The sequence below is a fragment of the Giraffa tippelskirchi genome, chromosome 7 (genome assembly GCF_054371585.1).
Source record: "Giraffa tippelskirchi isolate mGirTip1 chromosome 7, T2T-mGirTip1v1.2.pri, whole genome shotgun sequence".
In the NCBI taxonomy this organism is placed as follows: Eukaryota; Metazoa; Chordata; class Mammalia; order Artiodactyla; family Giraffidae; genus Giraffa; species Giraffa tippelskirchi.
In genome coordinates this window covers 91,879,506-91,891,745 of record NC_137281.1, presented here as the reverse complement: position 1 = coordinate 91,891,745, position 12,240 = coordinate 91,879,506, and the positions used below count along the sequence as shown (strand labels likewise).

Here is a 12,240-nt window from a genome sequence, read left to right as displayed (position 1 = left end):
CAATTCTCCCCCATCATGGGCCCTGACTTCAGTCTCTGCCTCTGGCCTCCCAGCCCTTCCTCACTTCCAGCAGGAGCCCACTAAGCTGAAGCAGAGTCCAGCAAGTGAGGTACCACGTGGGCAGGGCAGAGCCTTGTTTTCTTGGGCCCACCCATATCCACCTTCTTTGTGGGTGCAGAGGGTCTTCAGTTGGTTGCCTGGGGCTGCCATAGCCCAGTGCATTGGCCTCTTCTTGCAAACCTCCCACTTCATTGGATAAACGCCCCCAGAAAGGGTCCAGAACGTGTAACTAAAGGAGGGCAGACTCTCCCAGACTTGGGGCGGTTCCTCTTCATCTGTCTGCACTGTGTCTCCTAACTTTGCCCCAGCCAGATCCCAAAGCAGCCCTAGCAACCTGGGCGGTCCCCTTTTCCTGCAGACCATAGGATGCCTGTGCCCCAAAATGCTCGCTCCAGCCCTGGCCAGGAGCTAGTGTTCTAGGGTAGATGCTCTCTCACTTGTTTACTGCTGCCCACCATCAGGATTCTCAGTTCTCTTCTGCAGTCATTTTGTCAGTTAGCAAATCACTCTTTTTGTAAGAACACCACTTGTTCATTCCATCCAGATAAAAGCGAGCAGAGACCGTGGGTGTCGGTGCTGTGTGTCTGGTCACGTGGTTCCGTGAGCATGCGCACAAGGAGAAGGCTTAGCATCGGGTCTGGCCTTGAATGGCCCCTTGGTTGGCTTTGTGTATTACAGTCCTTTACTGTCCTCTGAAATGTAGAAAGGCCCGACCTCTACAAGGGAGGACCTATACAGGAGGCAGGCTGCCTCCGAGGTGAGGCAGTGCCTTTCAGAGTCATTGAGCCCCTCTGTTTGTTTCAACCTCATCTCCTAGTCTGGAGGACAGGACCAGGAGCGGAAGAAGACAAAGCGGAGGGGAGACTTTTATTCCATCCAGACCTCCCTCATCGTGGCTGCCCTCAAGAAAATGCTGCCCATTGGTCTGAATATGTGCACCCCAGGCGATCAGGAGCTGATCTCCCTTGCAAAATCACGGTACAGCTATGTAAGTCACCCATCTGTTTTGGTGGAGCATTTAATACAGGTGGTGGCGATCTGTGCTCAGCCCTCCATCCCTGGGGATCAATGAACAGAAGCCAAGGTGCACAGAAGCAACACGCCATCATCTTTACAGCTGACTTGGGAGTCAGCACACGCTCTTTCAGATAAGCCTCTGTCAGTACTCTTCTTTTGTTCTTGTAGTAAATATCCCAGCAAAACTCTTAGTACATCCCTTCACCCCACTTTACATTTCCATAGTAACCTATAGGAATAAAATTTCACATCTTTTTCCACAGAGGGACACAGATGAAGAGGTGAAGGAACATCTGCGGAATAACTTGCACTTGCAGGAAAAGGTGATGTAGCAGGAAGACAATGAGAACTCACACAGGCTTCTTTCTGGCTGCAGGGGGCCCCACACCCACTTAGTTTACTCATATTTTTCTTAATGTGTTCTGAAAACAGTCTCAGAGTACTTGTGCTAATTGGTAGAACTCTCTGCCTTTAATTTTTCATTTTTTGGTCCTTGATTTTTGTGTTTTCCTTTGCCAGTTGCAAGGAGGTCCAGTAAAACATGTCTCCCCACCTCCCACTGTGTGAACATCACACCGTGGCAGGGGGTTAGATTAGGTCTCAGAATTTACTGACTGTGAGGTGTGTTAGAGTGTAACAGAAACATGGGGGAAGTTTTAGCACTTTCAGCCGAAGAGATTTGTGAACAAAGTAATTTTGTGTCTGAGTTTGTATAACTCTTGCCCCAAAATCAAACAAAATCAAGACCAATTTTTATTTTAAGGCTATTTAAAATTTTTCCAGGCCTGCAAATCTGAACAGCTTTTCATTCAAATATATTATGTTATGCCCTAAGATAGAAGACTAAAATGATGCAAATAGCCTCTCCTTTCTATCCCAACTATATAGGAATGGTGGGTAAAATATACTATAAAAAAGGCAGTAAAAAGATATTCTAAGTGCCAGAAAAAAGAAGGCATTCTAAATCTTAGTAATGAAGAGAAGATGATGCAGTGAGGAAAACTCATAAAGCTTTCCTGACCAGAAACATATCATAGGGGATGAGGGTTTTAGTAATCCGAAAGAGGAGTTGTGGACCAAATTTCCCAGGCTTAACATAAATTTAGAGCAAATCTGGATCACACCAAACTGTGGAAAATTCTTAAAGAGATGGGAATACCAGACCACCTTACCTGTCTCCTGAGAAACCTATATGCAGGTCAAGAAGCAACACATAGAACCTTATAAAGAACAACTGATTGGTTCAGAATTGGGGAAGAGTACGTAAAGGCTGTGTGTTTTCACCCTGCTTGTTTAACTTATATGCAGAGTACATCATGTGAAATGCCAGGCTAGATAAGTCACAAGCTGGAATCAAGATTGCTGGGAGAAAAATCAATAACCTCAGATATATAGATGATACCTCTCTAATGGCAGAAAGTGAAGAGGAATAAAAGAGCCTCTTGATGAAGGTGAAAGAGGAGAGTGAAAAAGCTGGTGTAAAACTCACCATTCAAAAAACTAAGGTCATGGCATCCAGTCCCATCACTTAATGGCAAATAGAAGGGGAAGAAGTGGAAGCAGTGACAAATTTTAATTTCTTGGGCTCCAAAATTACTGCGGATGGTGACTGCAGCCACAAAATCAAAAGGAAGGAAAGAAAGCTATGACAAATCTAGACATCATATTAAAAAGCAAAGACATGATTTTGCCAATGCAGATCCATATAGTCAAAGCTACAGTTTTTCCACTAGTCACGTACAAATGTGAGAGTTGGACCATAAAGAAGCCTGAGCACCAAAGAATTGATGCTTTCAAATTATGGTGCTGAAGAAGACTCTTGAGAGTCCCTTGCACTACAAAGAGATCAAACCAGTCAATCCTAAAGGAGATCAACTCTGAATGTTTAATGGAAGGATTGATGCTGAAGCTAAAACTCCAATACTTTGGCCAAATGATGCAAAGAGCTGATTCATTGGAAAAGACCCTGATGGTCGGAAAAATTGAGGCCAAAGAAGGGAGCAACAGAGGATAAGATGTTTGGAAAACATCACCGAATCGATGGACATGAGTTCGAGCAGACTCGTGGAGATAGTGAAGGACAGGGAAGCCTGGAGTGCTGCAGTCTATGGGGTCCCAAAGAGTCCGACATGGCTTAGCGACTGAACAGCGACAACAGAGCAAGAAACTTACATAAAATGAGCCTTGAACCAGTGACACCCATGAATCTCCTGTAAAAACAGCCACGAAACCTCTTAGAGAGACTCTACCTGCTAGCATATGGGCCAGTCAACAAAACTCCTGAATACAAGTTCATATTTTTAAAAAACACACAGTGTGAAAAGAAATCAATGATCATTAGAGAGACAGAAAGTTCAACAAAAGGAAGAATTCAAGTCTAAGGAACTACAGAAAGGAATTTTTTAAGTATTATAGAAATATTTAAAGAGATAAAGGCAGCCATATAAGCTATAAATCAAGACTTGGACATTATTTTGTAAAGAAAAGAGAGGGGAGGTAGAATTGAAAAAGACCTCACAGTGATTTACAAAGTTAAAAATAATCATTGAAATTAAAAATTCCATCTATATATAGTAGGGAGATTCCTTAAAAAACTAGGAGTAAAATTTCCATATATAGGTTAAAAAATGTAGTAGATGCAACTGAAAAGAGAACTTATGAATTGGACGATTGATTTAAGGAAATCATAATGCAGCACAGAAAGAAAGGGATGGTAAATATGACAGAAGGATTGAGACATATAGGATATAATGAGAAGTTCCTATGAAGCATCTACATTGTTCTGGAAAAATATGATAGAGAAAATGAGAGAGGAATTCGTAGAAAAGACTCTTAAATACTATGGAACCATGCTAGGAGACAAAGTCCTTTTCTATATACGAGGTATAAGAGATTGCTCATCTCATGTATGTGCTTCAATCTGCAGTCTGATGATCCAGCTGTAAAGTGGCAACTGAACCTATACAAGGATGTTTTAAAGAGTGAAGAACCTTCCAACCCAGAAAAGACAGTGGAGCGTGTGCAGAGAATTTCAGCAGCTGTCTTCCACCTAGAGCAGGTAAGTAGCATCTACCCTGAGGCTTGAGGAAGCAAGACTGCCTTGCGGGATACAAAATTTCTCTTGACATTCAGCTTTTAGTTTCGAACACTCTATAAGCACCCTTGTAAGAAAGCAAGAAGTAAGGATCATCCTGGGTCATCCCAAAGTGTCATCTTGGTGCCTCGTGGTAGCAAGACCCCTTAATGCTTAACCCTCCCAGTGTTTTACAAATTTTTGCCGTTAGTTCAAATAACCTATCCAAGTTCCCTGCTCATTTGTAAGGCTACTAGTATTCAGTAAGCGACCAAAAGCAGTTGGGAGAAGAAAGAAAACCTAAGACTTTTACAAACTGAATCATTTAGTACTGAGTACCTTTGGCTGACCACAGTTGAGAAATCAGATTTCTTCCAGGGTTGAGAAGTCTGGGCTGTAGGTGACTATTGGTATTTTCTGCCACCCAGATCAGCTTAGTGTATACCTAGCCATGTGATTTCTTCTTAGGTGGAACAGCCTTTGAGGTCCAAGAAGGCAGTCTGGCACAAACTGCTATCAAAGCAGCGGAAACGGGCAGTGGTGGCCTGTTTCAGGATGGCCCCTCTCTACAACTTGCCCAGGCAAGTATTCTATCTTTATATACTGGCATGTGAGTCAGAGATGAGAATTAAGGTATCTTCCTATAGCTGTGCTCTCTTCTGGTCTGACACTCATGATCCCAGGGTTAGAGATTGGAGTCCTTCACCTGTGGAGCCATTGCAGTCTGCATATAGTATAATGGCCTACAAAGGTAAGTATAAAAACTGAAAACAGATGAGATTTCCTAGTGCCCCCAAGCCTGCCTTACTTCACCTCTTTGCACTGTAAAGTCAGCCATGTAAGCATATAGAAGCTCTCTAGTTTTACCTGGGTAGGATTCTTTGTGCAGCTGTAAAGGCATACTAGAAAAAGGAAACTTTTCTAAAAGACTTTACCCTAAATTCCATCCATAGATCAAGCAATATTTTCATGTTCAAGCAATTGATTGACACCAAAATTATGTTTCCTCAGCAAGTACAGAAGTGTAACCCGAGAATCCTTCAGCATAATGCCCTTGCCTTCAAGATGAAACTAGGGAGCTGGTTAGAGACACCCCAAGAGGCCAGTCATGAACATAAAGCATTTACCTGGATGTTTAGTCTATACACTGAAGTCAAAAATATGTGAAGGCTTTTCTGGAATGTATGTGAACATGTGCTGCACCAATATAGGGCAGAGTATTGATATAGACTGGGCCATTGTTGACCACTGAGGCCAACTCAGTGTCATTGGTGGTCTGGCAGCATTCCCATCCTCAGACTAATTGCACAGTCAGTAAGTCTGGGCCTATGATCAATAAACAAAGCTGGTAGTTGAAGAGCCACTGCTTGATCAACTTCCAGTTAATTGGAATATCTTCACCTGGTCAGGAAAAAGAAACTGACTTGGCTAAGTAAATTCTGTATCATATGTAAATACATGTGTTTCTTTGGAATCTCAGATGAAAGACTATTCTATGCTTGACATTTTGCTTTCATCATATTGTGTATGTTGGCTATCATTTACCCAGAGTGTCCCTTATCCCTGTCCTGAGCCAGCTGGCCAACTGAGCTCTCTGAATTAGGGTCTTTGAAGATGGTGGAGAATCATGGCCTCTGAGACACACACCTGCTCCTACAGGTCTCTTGAGAGAATAGACTAGTGTCTCTGGAAAGGTTGAGGCATCACAAATCAAATAGAATTCATTAATTTAGGAAAACTGAAAAATTAAGTCAGGCAGTCATGGGCATGAAGGTTGCTGAAGTCTTGGCAGACAAATGAAATTTATAGCCCAGTAGAAGAACCAAAACTGCCTAAGATTTTTGTCTGTTTTCTAAAAGTGGTAAAACATCAGAAGGCATTCACTTCCCCTTCTGGTAGAGAGCCATACCTGATGTGCTAACATGACCTCCAGAGGGCTCAGCTTTAAGCTTGTATCTCCCGGGCCAGCTCGACAGCAATTACATCTCTCAAAAACAAGCATTTTTTTCTAAATCCACTGAAAACGACAATACCATCCTTTAGTATTTTGGTTGCTCCTTCAGGAACTCTGCCACTGAATGGATAATAGTAAGTCCAAGAACCACTTTCTCCTTGATGAAACATGGCCACCCCCACCCCTAACCCAGCTGTTTAAAAAAAAAACATGTCACATTAGAGTATCACTGATTAACAGTGTTGTAGTTTCAGGTGGACAGCAAAGGGATTCAGCCATACATATACATATATCCATTCCCCTCCAAATTCCCCTCCCCTCCAGGATGCCACATAACGATGAGCAGAGTTCCCTGCACTTTAAAGTGGTTCTTGTTAGTTAGCCATTTTTAATGTAGCAGTGTCTAACACAGCTGTTTTAGAGAGGCTGCCCTGGATTTCTGCCTAGAAGTTATACATAGGAGGATTATATCCCTAGGAGGATTATACATAGATTTCATAATAACAACAATAAAAACGAACAAGAGGCTAGTGGTCAGTACCATTCCTTTTCTCCATCTTATGAGAATCTAAACTGCATGGAGTCTTCCAAACTAAAGGGCTAAGGGATTTATTTTTATCATGTGGAAACTTTCTCTGCTGTGAGTTTTTAAAAGAAAACCTGTATGCTTTTCCCCAGACACAAAATTAGCAATTTCTTCCTGAGCACCTTTCAACGGGTTTGGCTGGAAAAGGTTAATGAAAAAACTCAGTATGACAGGCTTATACTCATTTTAATGGTAATGTAACCTGTGGAGAGACCCGCTCATTCTCTGCACACTTCTTTCTTGACCATGATTTAACATGACCATGAAAACACAAATTTGTACAATTTTTTTAAAAAAACACCTCTGATTGGTCAGATTTTGAAGAAAGATGGTAAGGGCTATATTCTACCAGAAATTATGACCAAGACTTGATGATCTGGTCTTGAACTTCCTTTTCTCTGTGGTTCTCCTCACATTTTGGTAACCACTTACCTGCTCTTCAGTGGTTCATATTCCCAGAAGTCAGTTGTATCCTGTAGAGAGGAAGTGGCTTGTGCCAGCTTATTCAGTGTTCCCAGATGCCAGGGCCAGCATTGGAACCCGTGAAGCAAGCAGAAGTTTTGCTGATGAGTACAACACGCCCAAGCTTTATTTCCTGAGTACAGACTGGAGCTCTTGCAGCTGTGGTTCCTCAGAGGCCCTGTAAAGAAGGACACTCTGCTGCTTTGAGTGTATCTGAGACTACACTGCTCACCATCAGCATAATTTAGATTGGATTACCTGGACAGGTGATCGGTCAAAAGAAATCACCAAATTGCCATATTCACAGATAACTCTGGGCTCTTCCTTGACCTAATGAGTTCTCATTAGAAGGGAGACGTGATAAAGGCCCAGTGAGACCAGAGCAGGGCTAATATGACCTCCAGGTCTTGAACTAACCATTGTTAGTTCATTCAGAAGGCTGTCTAAATATTCAGGATCTGCCATGTAGCGGGTTCTGGTTTCTTTGGAATAAATGCTTACAGTGTGCTCCTGGCTACCCTGACCAATCAGAAGATAAGAATTGTACAAAACTGCTTACTAACCGTTAACCGCCCAAACTAAAACAAGGTGTCCCGTGGACCCCTCTTGACCTCATTCTCACCCCTTCCGCTCAGGCACCGCTCTATTAACCTCTTCCTCCATGGCTATCAGAGATTTTGGATAGAAACAGAGGAGTATTCCTTTGAAGAGAAACTAGTACAGGATTTGGCTGTAAGTACTGACTCAACTGGGAGCAGATATGGGTGCGAATGAGTTTGATTTTTGTATTCATGTGTGTGCATTATAACTTTGAAAGAGTCACAAAGAATCGGGTGTATAAATTTGAAAGGAACTAACTGTATAAATTATCAGAGGAAGCCCCACTAATAATAGTCCTAAGAGCCAGAGGATGAATTTCACTTGGAGGTGCTCGTCCTGTGATCATCCTCCTCCTTATTATTAACAACTAATGTTTCTTGGGATGCGCAGCCGTGCCTTGGAAAGTTCATGCCAAGTTAAGTTTTGAGCACCCTTGGTTGTAGGAGGCCAGCCCGCCCTAGCCAAGGCCCTGCATTTCTGGTGGGTAGCTCCCCTTTGGGGAAGGCACCTCTAAACGCCCTTCCTGCATCTCACATTTCTGTGTTTGGCCTTTCTGAAGATTTGCAACATCCCGTCTCTTACAGGCTTCATGTGCTTAAACTACTTGAAACAGCACACAATGGGTAAAGCTTACTGCAGCAGTATCACTGAGCTTCATCCTGGTTCAGAAAGAAAGTACACCCTCCTCTCCATTGGCCAAGCCCTAGTTCTTTTCCTCTTTCTCTTTATTTCTGCCATCCATCTTTTTCTCTAATCTCTACTGTTTGCATTAGTCTTATTCTGTGTATCTCATGTTTATACTTTCCTTGTGACTCTTTCTATATTTCCCCATCTCCCTGGTGGCTCAGAAGGTAAAGCATCTGTCTGCAATGTGGGAAACCCGGGTTTGATACCTGGGTCAGGAAGATCCCCTGGAGAAGGAAATGGCAACCCACTCCAGTACTCTTGCCTGGAAAACCCCATGGATGGAGGAGCCTGGTAGGCTACAGTCCATGGGTCACAGAGTCAGACACGACTGAGCGACTTCACTTTCACTTTTATTTCCACTCCCTCTGTTTCTTTTCCTCTTCCTGTCTTTTGTGCTTTAATCCTTTCTCGCTCATTCTCTTTCTGTTTCTCTTTATGCCCATCAATCTTTCCATATGTTCCTGTCAGTGAGAAAGACATTTGCTTGATTTTCCCAGTTTTTTTATTAGTGTGAAGTTGACAATGAGCATCATTTCAACCTTCCCCTTCTTCTGAACCATTCACACAACCTCTGTAGTTCTCACCAATTTACTGAGTATGGTCCACCCTGCTGGTTCTACCACTGCTGGGAAATCAACTTATTCATCTGGCATCAGCTGCTATTTCTGTAAAAGGAGGCAGAGAAAAGACTTGCTCAGAGGAGAAACTGCAAGGCTCACAGCTCCAGGATAGCATCTCTCAGGGACAGCAAGATTTTCAGGATAAAGGTTGAGGTCAGGAAAGAGAAACATTTCACTAGGTTTAATCTAGGATAGTGGCCCCAGTGCTTTGTAACTGTTGCCCCACCCCCATTCCCAGCCCAGCTCTCCAAGAGAAATGTCAGGTGTTGGTGGAGAGATACAGCCTCTTCGGTACTCTCCAGGGCTTCCCTCCTGAATGTGGGTGCCCAGAGCTTGCATGAGAGTTTTGCTGACTGGAGTCTGGAGCGCCTCCCCTGCAGTCAAGCTTTTGCTTTTCCTTCCATTTTGTTTTAACCCAAAATTGCAATGTTTATTTAATTGGCTGAAAAATATATTTTTATATATATATATATATATTTCATTCCCAGACCTTGCATCCTTAGGGCTTCTGTCCTGAAATAAACGTATGATGTCGTGGTTCTCTTTGTGCTTTGAGTTGATGCGCTCTGTGCCTGGTGCTTCACCTTTGTTCGCGTGCGGTGGTATGCCACGTGCTGAAATTCATGCCTGAAACCTATCTGCCTCGGTGTGTGTAGAAATCTCCCAAGGTGGAAGAGGAGGAGGACGAAGAGGTGGAAAAGCAGCCAGACCCGCTTCATCAGATCATCCTCCACTTTAGCCGCAACGCTCTCACGGAGAGGAGGTCAGCACCATGGAGCGCCCTGCTCACATCCCAGGCACGGCTGGGTCCTCCCCAAGCTGTCCTCCCCAAGTGGCAGTGAGCACAGAGCGGGTGCCAGATTTGAACAGCCCTCCTTGCTGTCTTGTTCTTGGCCATCAAGAAACCTCTAGGGGGAAAAGACAGAAACCATAGCCCTTTCATCATAATGCCTGACACTGAGTCTGAAGATGAAGCAGCCTGAAACTGTAACTTCACCCCTGAATTCCATGTCAAGCCAATAATGATTCAGATTTTCATAATGGTTTCTAAGAACTGGGGTGAGGGAGGAGGGCTTCTAATTAATTCACTGGTATATTAGGATTTATATGCCACTCAGTCTTTTCTGCTGTGTCCGAAGTCGGTCTGCTAAATATTTCCTCCTTTCTTTCCAGCAAACTGGAAGACGACCCTTTGTATACCTCCTATGCCAGCATGATGGCCAAGGTACACTTGGTTTTCTTCCTGTCACTGCCGTCTTCTCGCTTCCCTTTGACCTCTTCAGGCACATGTTACATTGAGCAACTAGCCTGGGACTTGGGTCATGGCGTGGGCTCCAGGCTTTGCACAATTCACATGCTCTGCAGGCAACATTAGTAAACTGTTCTACCATCATCCTATGAAAACGATGCTTTGCAGAAACAGTGGGGTCTGGTGCCTGGGTTCACATGACACTTCTCAGCCAGCTTCACAGGGTTCAGGCATCCAGATCATCCTCGAATTTTTACTTGATGCTCAGAACACATCCAACAGTTCAACCATGTCCGTAGGTGAAGGAAATCCAGTACATTTGAAAACAGGCTTAGAAACTAGAGGACGTAACTAGTGTTCTAGAAGAGATGAAGTGACCAGAGAGGATGTTTCTAGGTCACACGGGGTCAGTGGCCTCTGGAATGCTGAGTGATTAAGCGAACCTACTGCTTCTCCAGTGGGAGCACTTCATGTCAGGCAGAAATAGGGGTGTCTGTGGGAGGTACAGGAGCACCCGTTCCTCTGCCAGGTGCTCCGTGGAGTCACTTTGGGATTCACATCCTGGCTTTCCCTAATCTTATGGCCAAGCCTCTGACTCATGTTGAGAATGGGCTGGCTCTTTGCACTCCTGTCTCTCGATTTACACCAGAACTTTACAGAACTCTTTTAAGTAGGAGAGTTCAGGTCTGTAGTTAAACCAGGGACATCTCCTTTAACTATGTGATCTCGGCGTTCCCATTTCTGTTTTCTAAACTCCTTGGTAACCGCAAAGATGGTATTTAGAGTAGAATGTTGCCTGCTGCGACCCAAATGTTCTCAGTTTTACAGAGTGCTGAGGTCCTGAGGTGCCTATGAATTACAGCCCGTCCCCTGCCCTCACGCAGTAAAGCAGAGTCCTGTTTACTAGGCCCACCTTTAACCTGACTGTTTGTCTCCTCCTCTCCCGTCTGTGTGGAATCCAGAGTTGTCAGAGTGGGGAAGATGAAGAAGAGGAGGAAGACAAGGAGAAAACATTTGAAGTGAGTTCTCACTAAGCTTGAAGCCAGCCAGGAGGGCATGCAACTCACCCACCATGCGTGTCAGGCGGCAAGTATGCAAGTCAGCCTGGATGAGTACATTGGCTGTGGTTGCTGTCTGTTGGCCTAATGAAAGGTAGCAGGCAGCCAGTCAGTCAGCAGATGGTCCTTCAAGTTTGTTCTTCTAGGAAATCTCCTACATCGACCCAAGTATGGTAGCAACAGGGGCCATGGAAGGGCGCATTCAGATATTCAAAAGTGAAAATTCACAGCAGTGGAGACACTGGATGGTTTTTGCACTGTTATTCTGTAATTGTACTTAATGACAGTCTTGATTTGGGGCAGTGTGGGACCCTGAATCTCTCAAAATAAAACTCCATTAGTTTACCTGTACTATTTTATAGACGAAGTATTCAACAGTAGAAGTAAATGAATACAAGGATTTTCCTGGTGGTCCAGTGGCTAAGGCTCTGCACTCCTAGTGCAGGGGGTCTGGGTTCGACCCCTGGTCAGAGAACTAGGTCCTATATGCTGCAACTAAGACCCAGGGCAGCCAAATAAATACATATATTTTTTAAAGTAAATGGATACAGTTCTGGAAAGCTTTGGCTTCTAACATCTCACATTTGTTAAGTGTGGCCTGAGCTTTCTGGATAAGTAGGCATTTGCTATACTCAGATGAATTCCGCTGAGCCCTCAGCAATTTTTCCTTTATAACATTGAAAACAAGCCATTTTAGTCTGAGGTCACTATTTTTTTTTTTTTTTTTTTTTGCCTATGCTGTCTCTTCCCTGGGGCATGCAGGTTTCTCTAATTGTGGTACATGGGCTTAGTTGCCCCATGACATGTGGGATCTTACTTCCCGACCAGGGATCGAACCTGTGTCCCCTGTTTTGGAAGGTGGATTCTTAAACGC

At 43.8% G+C, this 12,240-nt stretch overlaps 1 protein-coding gene across 1 annotated transcript in view; it reads left to right on the top strand.

Moving 5' to 3' along the window:
- RYR3 (ryanodine receptor 3) overlaps nt 1-12,240 on the top strand; it is a 555,495-nt gene that overhangs the window by 503,698 nt on the left and 39,557 nt on the right. The window contains exons 71-78 of the mRNA XM_081507033.1: nt 878-1,048; nt 1,341-1,400; nt 4,004-4,135; nt 4,619-4,731; nt 7,788-7,884; nt 9,716-9,822; nt 10,233-10,284; nt 11,271-11,327. Of these exons, the coding sequence (XP_081363159.1) occupies nt 878-1,048; nt 1,341-1,400; nt 4,004-4,135; nt 4,619-4,731; nt 7,788-7,884; nt 9,716-9,822; nt 10,233-10,284; nt 11,271-11,327 (789 nt within the window). The remainder of the gene's footprint in view (nt 1-877; nt 1,049-1,340; nt 1,401-4,003; nt 4,136-4,618; nt 4,732-7,787; nt 7,885-9,715; nt 9,823-10,232; nt 10,285-11,270; nt 11,328-12,240) is intronic.